At 37.4% G+C, this 14919-nt stretch overlaps 1 protein-coding gene across 3 annotated transcripts in view; it reads left to right on the top strand.

Moving 5' to 3' along the window:
• Positions 1-4621: 4621 nt before the first annotated feature.
• The window catches only part of shi (dynamin-1 shibire), an 80867-nt gene continuing 70569 nt past the window's right edge, over positions 4622-14919 (top strand). Inside the window, exons 1-2 of one of the 3 annotated variants that reach the window (XM_083126665.1) lie at positions 4622-4962; positions 11104-11177. In XM_083126665.1, coding sequence (XP_082982791.1) covers positions 4799-4962; positions 11104-11177 — 238 coding nt within the window. In that variant the 5' untranslated portion in view covers positions 4622-4798. The remainder of the gene's footprint in view (positions 4963-11103; positions 11178-14919) is intronic. The other 2 variants (XM_083126666.1, XM_083126667.1) reach the window with 2 other exon arrangements.

The raw sequence follows: 14919 nt of genomic DNA, 5'->3' as shown, positions 1-14919 counted from the left end.
AATCCTAGTGAAAACACTCTTGGTATTGCTCCCCACCCCCTTTGTGTGGTGAAAGTGACATCTTCAGTTGGTGTACAGTGACACGCACTGTCTGAGCGTAAGACATTGTAGCTTTTGTTGTTTGTTGTGTGTGTGTGTGGGGGGGGGGATATTACGTAGTTGTCGCGTGTAAAAATACACGTTGTCGCAATCATCTGATATTGAGTTTTTCTTTCCCTCCTCCTGGTGGAGTAATATGTGTCTCGTATGCTACATGACATGATTCGTTCATTCCTCGCGTGTAACTGGGGTATGCAACCGTGCTCAACTTTTCGGATTTTGTGTTCCGTGCTCATGTTTTGATGTTTGAGGTCGGGATGTGTTGTCTTTAACGCATTTCTCATTGTCACGGTCCTTCTTGCTGCGTTACATACCCTTTTCATGCATTGTTCTTGCTGGAAATCCCCAATTCCTTTGAGGACTCCATTGCGCATGCGTGCAGTGAACTTTTCATAGTGACTTCCGGACTGAGCACATACGATTCCTTTATGATTCCCTTGGAACCGCCTCTCTATCTGTGATAGTATTCGTTACAGTTAGGTGTGACGTTCACTTTGTCACCTTTTGCGAGGCTCCTATCTCGGAAACGAGGCCTCAGTCGTAAAAATGGAACTCACACTTTTTGCTTGTTTTCGTGTGAGGAATCACCTCCCAAGCGTTGTAAACGACCTTTAGAAACACCCTGTATATAATTAAATAGCTTATTTTATTTTATTGTTATATATAGTTATTTATTACATAAATAATAAATATATACTTATTGAATGAATATGTGAATATCCAAAGTGGCGAAGTCTTATAAGAGAAGGCCCAAAACTGAAATTTTAGGTCTTACGATAATTACCGCAAATTTCCAACCCCGCCTGGTAGTCGATCTTCGCATGCAGTGAAGCATGATGGTATTGAGGCATTCCTTTAATGATTATTAACATAACTGGAAACGCACTACTTTTAAAATGGTTCGAAGTACACGTGCAAACGTATTGAGAAAATCCATGTTTCTGAAGCTTTCTGATCGATGTGTCAAAAAGAAAGTTGCCCGTAGCCGTGTTCTCATTTACCATTTCATCATTTTATAAATCTTGTATAACAAAAACGTCGCATACTAAAGAAGACTTACATGAATGAAAGAGTTAAAAGGAAATAATTTAACTATAGATTTAGTTTATTTTACTTCACTTTTCTACCATTTTTGGCTGATCGTGAAGGCAGTCGATGAGATTGGGCAATATGGAATATATTTTTTTTTGGTAAGCGCTATATTTTTCATATTTCAACATATAAAACATTTCTGATTCTAAAATGGCGTAACAAAACGATTCTTTCATCTTTTACTAATATTTTCAAATCCCAGAGTGCTAATCAGAGATTAAGATTAAGAAATGAAACTATCTGTAATTTTAGAGTATTTCTTGGCTAAGTTTCGCAACGAAGTCTTTCAAATGGTTGGAGGGGGCCGACGTATCAAATATGGGGCAAGTCGCTACGCTATGCCAACAGCTTTAAAATTAGATATTTTGATCTGTAATTATCGTAGCAGCTAGGTACTTTGTATTGCGTTTGAATGAAATCAGTCTGAACTTTACATGTCTTTTCAGATCAATAGCCCCTCTTAGATGTTTCAGATTTGAGAGAAGAATCTAAGACTGAAAGCGATCCCCCCACTAACCCCCGGCCCCAAGATGTCTAAAATATCGATCATTCCTCGACCTTGCCACCTAAAACTAACCTCCCAACATCAAAATAAATCACCCGTGAACATAAGAATGAACGGTCTCTCCGAGGTCTAAAACTAAGCCATCAGCCCTAAACATGACGTTTAAAACAAAACAGTAAACTATAAATAAATATAAATGGCCAAGAAATAAAAGTTCCTCCCTTCCCACGAGAGGAAGTGGTTCATACACTCCAAAGTTTGCAGCGTTAAAGCCCTTACCAATCTCTTGATTCTATATCAGGTGACTAATTGCGGTGCACGGATGCGCGATCTTGCCGTCGGTCTACTTTCTGCAAATGACTTAAATGTTTATAAACTATATATAGTATAGTAGTCCGCCAGTGACTACACAGTTATATCGCTTGGTGTGGAAGGAAATCCAAACTCATCACTGCAATTTGCAGAGTAAATACCGAAACACGTCTTCTGCAGTTATTCTACTCTGAACAATGACCGGGTCGTCTGACCAAGTCTAAATTTGGAAATGGAAGGGGAGATTAGCTTAGGTTTGAATTTCCAAGAACTTACAAGGTGCTCCTTTTCTCATGGCCGATGACCTTTTTGAGAGCAAGGCAGGGACGCCGACTTGTTAAAATTATTGGGGGGGGGGCCTCTGATCACTGAAATAAATTAATGAATTACTCACTCCCTCTATTTTTTAAGTTTTGGCCTCAGTGTTCGGAATCTCGTAAAAGCCCATAAATTCCTCAAAAATAACAAAATTTTCATTCACAGTTCGAGTGCAGAATATCAATTATTCAAGGATGGATATGTCACAAGTTTCGTCAACCACAATAGCAAAATATTCCCCACTTTTAATATCTGCTACCACGGAGCGCAAAACAGATCTCCCTAATATATCAATGATCTCGTTCTGAATGTCATGCGAGAGCCATTTGTAGCCCGAACGTCCCATCCACTCCCCTAGTTCATGCACATCGTCTTTCGAAACTCTTGTTAGTAAAAATGTTAACAATACTCATAATTATATACTTAGTATATAGTAATAAGTAATTTGTTTTGCTGTCTCTGGTCATTGCCCCCCAAAGTCGATGCTTTAGCGGTCTCAGCCCCCAAAGTTGATGGTCTAGAACATTTCAAATGTGTATTTAAAGTTAAGTTCATGTGGCACAATTCAGAGTAAACTTCACAAGAGAAGCAAAATAATACATTAGATCTTAAGAAAAATTACTTACGGGGGCTCTGCCCCAAATCGTTAACGTTGGATGGCTCGAGCTCCCCCAAGCCCCATGGAGTCGGCGCCTATGTAGCAAGGGGTCTCTAAAGAAAGCTCGTGTTCGGAAAGTGCACCGGAAGATTTAAAATTAAGCTGTCCTCTGTGTCCCTCCCCGGTGAATTGTTATATGCGAGCGCTCTTGTAGGTACAAAACCTGGCAAGCTTCAAACAAAATTGGAAACAGAAGCAGTGAATTCCTACGGGATACTTGATTTGCAGAGACCTGACCTGTCACGTGCTTCTTGCTGTTAACGGAAACTTGAGTGCACGTTCACAAATGTAGTGCAAAAATATTTTTCCAAATATTCTTCACAACCAAGATAAGTTGAAATATATGTAGTCTGATTTTTTTAGGCGTCACTGGGGGGAGGGGGAGCAAAAAGACAATCTTGCCCCCTCCTCTGTGGCTTCTTCACATCAGGCAATACTGAAAGCACTTGTGGGTAGAGGCGGAACAACCAAGGGAGGAACTTTCATTTCTTTGCCATTTAGATTTATTAAAAGTTTACAGTTTGTTTTAAACGTCATGTTCAGGGGGGCTGATGGCTTAGTTTTAGATCTCAGAGAGAGGTAACACCATTCATTCTTATATTCACATGTGACTTTGTTTTTAGCCCGTGCTAATAGCACCGTGCCATGTAGGCACATTTAAGAGATATGGGGGTAGGGTCCACACATTTTCGATCTCGGACATTTTGGAGGTGATGTGATCAGCACCAAGCTCCGGCCGCATTTACCTCCAGGTACCCATTCATTTTAGGCTGGGTGAGCCCGGGTGCCGCTTTTTGCGGGGATAAGCCCGGAAAAATTCCGGCCTTAGATCACCCAGCACGAAAATCGAACCCGAGTCTCCGCGTGGCAGTCAGACGCCGTACCCATTAGACCACCGCGTTGTCTCGAATTTTTTCTCACCCTCACCTTTTTACCTAGAAGGCTCAAGCTTCACCTGCCCCCGTGGTTCGGAGCCCTTGCATCCACGGAATGTAGTTGCAGATGGAAAAGAAGAGATTCAAAATTAGGCTGCTCTCTGCCCGCTTCCCATCGGGATACGTGGGGTTTATTGTTTTACACCGACTGCAACTGTTCGTAAAATCGAAACTGCGAATTTATAAGGGGATAATTCCACCTTACACTTGATTTGCGGAGACGTGGCTGCGATTCTTATGTGCACATGGATCTTTCTGTCACGTACTTCTTGCTGGTATCGAAACTTGAGTCCACGTTCATTTAACTAGTGCAAAAATATTTTTCCAATTTTTTCAAAACGAAACACAAGTTGGAAAGAATATAGTCTCATTTTTAGCTCGCAACCGGGGGGGCAAAAAGACTATGATGAGTGGGAAGGCAAGTCATCCGGTTCCGACGTCCCTGTTCGCACAGCATTTGTACCCATACGTTCTAAACCGTTAAATTCATTTTAATACAAAATTTTGTAGTGACAAGTAGCAGGAGCAGCACTGTTGATAAAATGCTTTCATTCATTTTCATTGATTTGTGACCCTCCCTCTCCTCCTCCATCAAGCATGAAGTAGTTGTGGAGCTGAAAACAGAAGTGATGCAAAATGACAAACTTTACACGAACAATGATATAAAATATGACGAGTGATCCTGTCCAAAGGAACATCGTAGTAATTTCTCTCCAAAGACAATTGGAATTTTTGATTTGAACTTGAACTCATCGGAGCATGTTTTGAACCACATTGAAAGTGAGGAATTGTGGGAAGAACGCCATATTGGTTTTCCTCCCCGCAGGAGAATCCGAAATCAGAACTAGCGGGGAAGTGGACGTGTGAAATTAGGATAAAATGTCGGGTAATCCGGGATTAGAGCAACTTATCCCTATTGTAAATAAACTGCAAGATGCCTTCACTCAACTTGGTGTTCATATGCAGCTTGATCTTCCACAAATTGCTGTTGTGGGAGGTCAGAGCGCTGGAAAAAGCTCGGTGTTGGAAAATTTTGTCGGCAGGTAAGTCTATCTTATATCTGCTGTTAAAATTGTGCACGTATTTTTTTATATTTTTTTTGCATTATTCTATTGTAGAAGTTAAAAGACTAGAGCTTTTCATTATGTACTACTTACAAGAGAACAACACTTCTATCGATCAATAAATTGAATGTCGTTGAGTTGAGTAGATATTCTTAGCAAATCAATTGACGTTTAGATAGGACATAATATTTTTGGAATAAACGAAGTAGTCAAAAGCTATTTAAATATGTACCCCATAATAAACATTGTCCTTTTTATTTTTGGTATGTCGAAGTCTGGTTTTCTCCTTTTATGTATTTTTTGTTTCGATGAAGAATCGATTGTCAAAGGCACACAACTGGAAACAATAACACTGAAAAATATTTGTATTCAATTTATTTTGAAGTATTACTTTAATCAACAAAACATTCACTGCACTTCAAATATTATCGACTTGTAAGATACATTGGCCCAAGTTCCTTTTGTTTTATTGCGATTTCATCATGCTACGAATGCAGTTTTTACATGGTTCGATTTCGATGTAAGACTGTTAACACATACTGTGGAGTTTTAGCTATTACTTAAGGTTTCGTTCAATATATGCTTTCGTGGTTAGGTTCCCTTAGCATTAAAATAAAGTCCCTAAATGCATTCTACGAAGGTTCCGATTTATTTCTACATTCATTCCCACGCTTCTACGATATTTACTGTCGCTTGTCGACGGAGAATATCTTGTCCACGAGAAATGCTTAAGGTAATTTTCAAGTTGTTTTTTTCAACATAAATAACTTTTTTTGAGTCCAAACAGTGCTCATTACTTTAAGGAAGGTTCAAATTTCGTGTGACAGTGATTTCCAAAATTCTACGATGATTAGTCTTTGTGCTAGGTGAAATCATAAAACAATCGAAACTGTTACCGGTACATTTGTCATTAAACAAATTGTATATACGCCCCCCTCCATTTTTGTATTATTTACTGTGTTACATGTGTACACACATCTTCAAAACCAGATAATAGACATTGGAGTTGTAACATTATAAAATATAACCATGCAGGTAACAGTTCGTTATATCGGAGACACATTAAAATCGGATATTTTGTGTTTTGCATGGTTCGTAATTACCAATTGTGTATTGCAGCACGTAGTTCAAGGTGCCATTATGCTTTTTACACGAAAACAAACACAATTTTTCATGTAGAGAGTAGTTTTTGTTATTCCTTTCTTCACTTCTGTAACGCACAATATGGCGAGCAGAGGTTGACTAGTGTTGTAGGTATGCAGTGTTTCCACCCTTCTTCACCGAAAAATACCTGCTATCGTGTTCGTCGCGTGTGCAAATTGTACATTATGCATGGGTAGTTAACGGATAGCCCCACGAACCGTTTCTGATACGGTTAGGTTAGGCAAGCATAGTTAAAAAAAATGGGGGGTTGGAAACACTGATTGGGGGTTATGTCGTCAAACGTATGCAGCATCCGGTTCACGTAGCGAAAGCAATGGCACTTGTACGTCGGTGAGATATTTCTCTTGAAAAATACATGATTTCCCGGTCAAATAGATTCCATGATGAAAGAAAATACCTCAACGAACGTTGGAAACCTTAGAGAAACTAATTTCGTAAGTAGTTTTTTCTGTAAAAATGAAGAAATGGTTTTCCCCTATAACTAACTGTTACCACAATTAATCTAAATATAACTTAGGAAATTAATTATTTCAACAATTAAGACCCTTAATTTTTTTTGCCTCTAATGCAGATTAGCAATGGGGATATTTGAGAAGCCCCAAAATATCTCCCCCATGTTGTTCTAACTTGATGTGACCTATTGTAAAATAAGAAATTTTGTTCTAAATTTTTCAAAACATCAGGGTTATTTTAAGTACCAGTACAATGTTTTTTTTACTGTCAACCATTTGTTGCATACTGCTTTAGAACTGGAGTAAATAGTATAAAAATGATGAACATCTGTAGGAAAACAGTTGTCTGTGATATCAACTGGTGTTCGAAACTATATGTCCATTATATAGAGGGTTACCCTTAACATTGAGGTGGCAAAGTTCATAATTTAGTTGCCAGATATGATCCAATAGCAAAAAGTTGGATGCTACAAGTACATAATTTGAGAGACGTGCATTTTTTAGCTTTTGACGAACTCTGCAACATGGATTCTTGAATTAAAATTTGTATAGTTTATCTGAGGGTTTATGTAAAATATTTTCGGTGATGGTGTACCCCCGTGAGAAACTTGAAATTTTTTAGTGGTTTGGAAAGATTTTTATTCATATGACAGTTTCGTGTTGTTTTTAGTGTGCGGAAATGCATTATAAGCGAGTAATTGGCGATTTTATGAGGTATGATTTAGGACATCATGCACATGAGGAATGCCTGACACGTTGTTAGGTTTGGTTCTCTTAGTATAAATATCGTTGAAGTGAACGTGGTGAATGGAAAGTGTGCGGTAACGGTTCCGATTGTTTTATCATTTCTCCTAGCACAAAGACTAATTATCGTAGAATTTTGAAAATCATTGTGACACGAAATTTGAACCTTCCTTAAAGTAATGAGCACTGTTTGGACTCGAAAATAGTTATTTATGTTGAAAAAAACAACTTGAAAATTACCTTACGAACTTCTCATGGACAAGATATTCTCCGTCGACAAGCAACAATAAATATTGTAGAAGTATAGTTTGGTTTGAGTTGGTGTTTTAAGTCCACTTTATGCACAGTAAGACTAATCGAAACTGGACCTACAGTTTAAAGTGGGATCTGAACCACTTGTGCCTCCACCCCCTTGATTACAAGGCAATGATGCTACCACTGCGTCATGAGGGAGGCCCTAGTAGAAGCATGGGGATGAATGTAGAAGTAAATCGGAACCTTAGTACAATGCATTTAGGGAGTTATTTTAATGCTAAGGGAACCAAACCTAACCTGCCTAACCTAACCAGAAAAGCATATATTGAACAAAACCTTATGTAATCGCTAAAACTCCACAGTATATGTTAACAGACTTACATTGAAATCGAACCATGTAAAAATTTGCATTCGTAGCATGATGAAATCGCAATAAAACAAAAGGAACTTGGGCAAAGTGTGCTACCAAACATTTTGTTCTACGATATTTCAAATTTACGATTTCATCAATAGAGAGTCTGTGTGTACATTCGTGAGTTGCCAAGAAAAAGAAATGTGAGATGTATAGCAGACATTATTTTTATAAATTTACTGGTTTTCTTCATGATGGTAATTACTAGGGCTCGGAAGTTGAAGACCTATAAATTGCCAAAAAAAAAAAGACCTAAAAATATAAAAAAAGGACCTAAAAACTGAAAAAAGGACGTATAAATGTGATCCAAATTAATTATATATTTAATGAATATGCGCAGCACCTCCTTATCTGACTTGAGATCTTTGCACACGCGTGCTGTCTGGTTGTAGGCACCCTGCTGAAAGCTTCAAAACAAGAGAAAGTTGCCATTTACAGCGCGACCTAGACAAGTTACGGTTAAAGGACCTTGTACCGTACCTGCTTCAGTCATCCAAAAATGTTTTCCTCTCGTTTCAGGGATCGGTTCAAATATATTTATTCTCTTTTCTTTTTATTTCTTTACTACAGAAAAGATGTTTAAGAGGTGATGATTCGAAGTGAGAATGTGCAGTAAAAACGTAGTCGAAAGAAGGTGAAGTTGCAAAAAAAAAAAAAGCCATTAAGACGTAAGAAAGGACCAATAAGCCAAAAAACGCTGAAAAAGGCAAAAAAGGACAAATAAAACCCACCTTTTTCTGGCCTACAATGACCCAAAATGAACATATATTATGTTGGGCCTCGTCTTCGGACACTAGGAAAAAGAAAAAAGGGTTTTTCCTCAACTTCCGAGCCCTAGTAATTACACATTATCCTTCGAAATCTGCTGTTGATTTCTTGCATGGAAGATGAAAATTTCTTCAAATAAGTGGGGAAAGTAGTCCGGGATGCGAAGAATTGGACGTGCCGTGGTCGCATTTTGAGGATAAATATCTCGCTTATTTGTGGTTCCCGCATGTTAAAATCACTTTCATGCACCTTAAAACATTGAAATGTGCAGATTGGGAAGAAAAAGTTTGAATTTTCGAGGGGTACGATCGGTCACCAGCCCCGTGCAGGCAGAAATGTAAATCAATTGCTGCTGTGAAACTAGAAGTGTTGAATGTGAATCCAGGCTAGGACATTCTTTGTGATTGTTCTCTATTGACTGTCATGAAGTATTCATTGATGACTGATTTAAAAGTTTTTGTGTGCATTGGCATGCATAGCCATTTTACACCCTTCAGTTTATGTGGAGAAGATCCCCTTATCTAAAACCCTTACATCAAAATTTAAAAAAAGGGGTGTAAAAAGCCCCGTGAGAAAGGTTAAAAATGGAAGGTGTAAATGGACCTGCATAGGTCAAACACATTAAAAAGGTACGGATAGTATAAAAACTACCTCGGAGACAGTGGAAAAGGCCTGCTCTTCTCAAAATGCTAAAAGTTTTATTGCAACTTCATCATTCTACAAATGGAATTTTATCATGGTTCGATATCTATTTATTTCTGTTAACACATACTACGGAGTTTTAGCGATTACGTAAGATTTTGTTCAATATATGCTTTCTTAGTTAGGTTAGGCAGGCCAGGTTTGGTTCTCTTAGCATTAAAATAAAAGTCCCTAAAGGCATTCTACTAAGGTTCCGATTTACTTCTACATTAATTACCACTAGTCTAAGACACTTACAGTTGCTTGTCAGCTGAAAATGTATTGTCCATGGGAAGCGTTCATGCTTGCGTAAGGTAATTTTTAAGTTGTTTTTTTCAACACAAATAACTTTTTCAAAATCCAAGCAGATCTTATTACTTTAAGGAAGGTTCAAATTTCATGTGACAATGATTGCCAAAATTCTACGATAATTAGTACTCTTGCTAGGATAATTTTAAAAAAAATCATAAAACAATCTGTACCGTTACCGAGGAATGTGCTGAACACTTAAAACAACGTTGCAAGTACGGTACAGCGGATAATCCAATCCTTCATGTAGTCATAATTATACTAAAGATAAAATGTAAAGTAATTTCTACCCAGTCCAATTAACTGAAAACTTCAAATGTGATATTCCTGTATTAAAAAGAGATTCCAGGTAAAATGCATATTTTGCATGAAGTTTATAATGATGAGAAGTGTATAACCATCAAACATGGCAACTTGTGACCATTAATTTAGAACACTGATTTGAACCCTTAATAACTCGACCATGCTTACTTGGTGGGTGTAAATATTACTTTTCACATGTTGTTTGAAACTAGAACATTTATAATGAATATTTCTAACTTTGGCTACACGGATCATTTGCAAAAATTAAGTATGAGGTCAAGTTAACTAGTGGCACAAGTAAAGCTATCTCTAGTTGTATGTTCTGACAGGATGTATAAAAATCACATTGCCTCTGTGGGTGAACTCTTTAATGCTCGATTCATAATCCTGGTGTCATAGGTTCCAGGTTCAAGTCTGGACCTGGGCATGGATGTTTATTTGTGAGTATTCATTTAATCAGTGTCATCTTATAATTTATCCTCATCAATGTTATTAGCCATTAGTAACAGAGATGAGATACAAAGTATAAATACTAATACATTGAATTTGACTATAATCTATCACAAAAATGTGACATTTAATTTCACAACTTCTCCAAATTTTGCAAAGGTTCTTATATTAGGGAACATATTTTAAAACTTGCAAAAAATTGATCATTATAATCTAATTTTCATTGATTTTTGTGTTCAGGATATTGAATGCCAATATGTATTTTTGAAAGATGAATCAATTGAAATTTTGAAATACCATCTGACACTCTGTAATAAAAATAGTTAAAGGAATATTGTTATACAGATTGGTGTAATGCAACAATAATACTACTGCCATGAACGACTTGTTGCATTGATTGAAGAAGAAAAAAGAAAAAAAAACTTTTTTCGTTCCAAATCAGGTGTACAGCTGATTGCAGGATGTGGGGTACTTGAGTAAATATGGTATAAATATAATTTTGATGGTGGCAAAAATAACGTTCACAGATGATGTAGTAGATTTGATTTCTTTAGTATTAATTTGTTTATGTTTAACTTTTAGGGATTTCCTTCCTCGAGGTTCAGGAATTGTGACAAGAAGGCCGTTAATCCTTCAGCTCATAAATGCAGCTGCAGGTGAGTACACACATAGTTATCATTCCTAGTTTATGAAAGGCCTAGTGAATAACTTTATGTTCAGTGCCAAATCATTGTGGGAGTCTTATTTCATCTCGGGATGTCCATTTACTGCATAGTCCTCGATATATATATATATATATATTTTTCAGGAGACCAAGATGGAAAAATTACGGTATAATTTAACAATACAGGGAATTTGTCCAATTTGTTTGAAATTTCGGATACTTACTAATTTGGGCCTCCTAATCAAGAATCTGCAGTTAAAATTTGGTGCTCATGTATAGAAATTCCTGAATTATATGTAATTAACACCGGTATGATTGTCCATACACTACCGTGGTAGCCATATTTGATGTGGACAAGTGAGGGTTGGTATTCGTTGCGTACTTGTTGCTGTGTCTACATCGTTCCCATATTGTTACTTTTTCATTTGGGGATCATTGATCGTGGAAGAATGGAGGTGGAAAGCAGTGGAAAGATCGTTACTGTGGTGCATAGTTCTTTTTGCGCTCCAGATTTATGTTCTTCACAATTAGCATCACATAATGTTCACAAAAAATTTAAAAAAAGGGCCGAAATCGAGGGTGTAGAAATAAGCACCTAATTTCGATTATTTTGCTATTTCCACGTGTGAGCGCCAAATTTTAACTTCAGATTTGTGATTAGGGGACCAAAATTAGTGAGTATGCCGAATTTCAAACAAAATGGAGAAATTCCCGGTATTGTAAAATTGCTCCCTCCAATAATACAGCAATTAATATTAAAGATTCAATACATTTGGTATAATTTGAAAAAAAAAATCAAGTTTTTGTTATCTTGCATGCAGTCTTTCTAGTCACACAGATTAGTGATGGGTCGTTCCGGAACGAATAGTTCCGATTCCGGAAGTCAGCTGGAATTTATTCCGGTTGTGTGCAGAGCTACTGGGCCTGCGTCGTTGTCAACACATGCGAGGAACTTCTACAAGCGGCTTGTCTTGTCCTTTTGTTCCCTTACTTTCCCGTTATCTGCCTCTACATTGAATGAAAAGACACTCTTTGGAGAGGGAAGAGTGGGGGGGAGTAGGAAAGTTGTATTTTGCCCATTCCGAAGCACCGTGGTCTGGTCTAAATAGCGGCTTATGGACAATGTGAATTCTGCAAAATTCTGTCCTGTCTCCGAGAAAAAATTTCCCTCCCGTATAGCAAAGACTTCCCCTTTCAACCTTAAAATTCCATGTCTTCCACAACCAAGAAATACAATAATATAGAAAATAAATGGTCCCTTCTTTCAGGATTTATCCAGAACTTCCAATCTAGGAGGGTGAAAGTGATGTAAAGGCAAATTTTAGCACCAAATTAGACTGATTGATTGATGTGCTTTTTTTTTTTACTTTGCTTTTTGTGCCACTTTTGGCTAATTTGCTGATGACTGATGAAATTGATGAATGGACACTCACAAATTTCCATGGATTCGAACTCAGGACCCCGGGTGTCGTAGCACGATGTGCTAACCACTCCGCCATGGGGGTTGGCTACCAAATTAGATGTTTGAATAAATTTAAAGGGGTCTTGCAAAAAAAGAAATATAGCCATGTTATTTAGAGCTGGATAAATCACTGAGTATATAGTTAATTTATCTTCTTCACATTGGACAAAATCTGTTTTATTTCAGTCGTTATTGTTAATTAATGTTTTAGCATATGAATGTTTTTACACTTTTTAACTCAATCACGAACAGCTGAGTTCGAATTGCAAGAAAATACATTTCACGTGTTTATATGTCAACAAAGGAAAAAGGTAAGTATTATTTAATGCATGATGTATAATTCCACCTTTTCTTGCACATTTTAGATGTTTCGCCCTTTTCCCTTCCTTGACTCCAAAATTTCCCATTCCTGGGAAAGTTTCCTGCTAGGATCATCACCGCTAAACTCCTCTTCCTCCTTTACCCACTTTTGAGGTCGGAAGGAACCAACCAAGAAGCCAAGGAGTAGAGAGGTCATTAGTTCAGTTTTTAACTCGCTCCCAGCTCCCCAATAGGGTGACTGTACATTCGAAGGACTAGTCAGTGAACCTTGGAATAAGTTTCTGGATGTGGACGAATCATAAGAGATTTCGTTCCGACCAAACAGCCTGGAGAGAAGCGAAGGTGCAGGTGTGTGTGAAATGCACCTGCGCTTCGTAAAATAAAATGTTCGCTGAAATCTGAATTTGAATCACAAGAACTTTGTATTCTAAAAAGAAAGGGATGTAACTATGTATATGAAATTAATGAAAATACGTTTACTTTGAGAGAAGAGCACAGTAATCATTTAGCATCCCTTGCAATTGGATTTATTAATTATATTTGTCGGTTGCATTTTTCTTTTTCCTCCCCCTTTCCTCCCCTACACAACCTTTATCAAGAATAGATACAACAAGGTAAAAAGAAAATATCAGTTATGAACCATTCTTGTTGTTGACATAAAAAAACTTATATTTTCAAAAACTCAGTATTGATAAATTTATGTCGACGAATCAATTACACGCAATCGGCCTCTTTGAGAGATTTTTTTACCACATGGCATATTTTTCTTAGCTTTATTTCCATCGCCTTTAGTGTGACTACTATTTGTTATAGCTAATATCAATAATAAATGGGAATAAAATGCATGATGATAATTTTCTGCATTCAAAGTAAAGTATATTTTCACATTAGTGAGTTGAGCAGTGCATCCGGGAAGTGTAAAACGCTGCAAAAAACATTGAATGGGCCCACCTTTTAGCCATGTGTAATTATCACACACATATTACCAGGTCATTGTCAGCACAAAACTCCATTCTGCATTATTTTCAATTTCCCCCACCTCCTCTTCTGGCAAGGAGGAACGAAACATGTGCCTCGTTCCTTGGAACGAGAGGTTCCAGCAATCATGATTCCGCAAAGAAACGAGTGAACGAAATCATGGTGGAACTGGAATAAGATGGGTGGAACGAAACTAATCGAATCCACAAAAGGAACGACTTTTCCCATCACTAACACAGATGTATTCAAATTGTATATGAGTTACCATTAAAGAAAAATTATGAAACAAAAGGAATTTCGAAAGTAATACTATACGTAAAGCCAACGACCTGATTTTCACCACTGTCTTACTCTATGCTGCAGAATGGTCCTTGTGTATCTTGGAATTCTGGTGGATAAAACAAGTCCAGCTGAACAGTAGGGTCATGCATATGGAAAAAAACAAACTAGTTTCAACATTTGAAATGTACTATAAAAGAAAATGTTCGTGATAATTTGCAATTGTGTTCTAGGAACCCATTTCAGGATTAGTTTATACCTCCTAGTTTCTGAATATTAAGTTAAATCAAGTATGTATCTATCATGTTGTGATTGTCGTGATCTTCATAATTACCTGCCTCTGTTAATGTAGGAAACAAAAAATCCAGGAACATAATACCTGGGTCACAGAGTGTATACATATTTGCGGGAGCCTCTACGTAGTTACAACTTGGTCTCTTTGTAATCAAAGGGTGCTGTTCGATAGCCAGTGGAGGCACATGGTGGTTCAGACCTCACTTTAAAAACTGTAGATCCAGTCCCGATTAGCTCATCTGCACGTAAAGCGGACATAAAACGAAAAATCATCTCGTCTACTTAGCCAATGTAATAAATGTAAAGAATGCAACATTCAGTAACCCCTACTTCACATGTGTCTGGCTTTTAGAAAGTTCTTGTTGACAAGTATAAGTTTTCATTGAAAACTCCATGTGTT

The sequence above is a fragment of the Lepisma saccharinum genome, chromosome 8 (genome assembly GCF_977018435.1).
Source record: "Lepisma saccharinum chromosome 8, izLepSacc3.1, whole genome shotgun sequence".
In the NCBI taxonomy this organism is placed as follows: Eukaryota; Metazoa; Arthropoda; class Insecta; order Zygentoma; family Lepismatidae; genus Lepisma; species Lepisma saccharinum.
The sequence above is the reverse complement of the archived record's forward strand: the minus strand, read 5'-3'. Positions and strand labels throughout refer to the sequence as shown.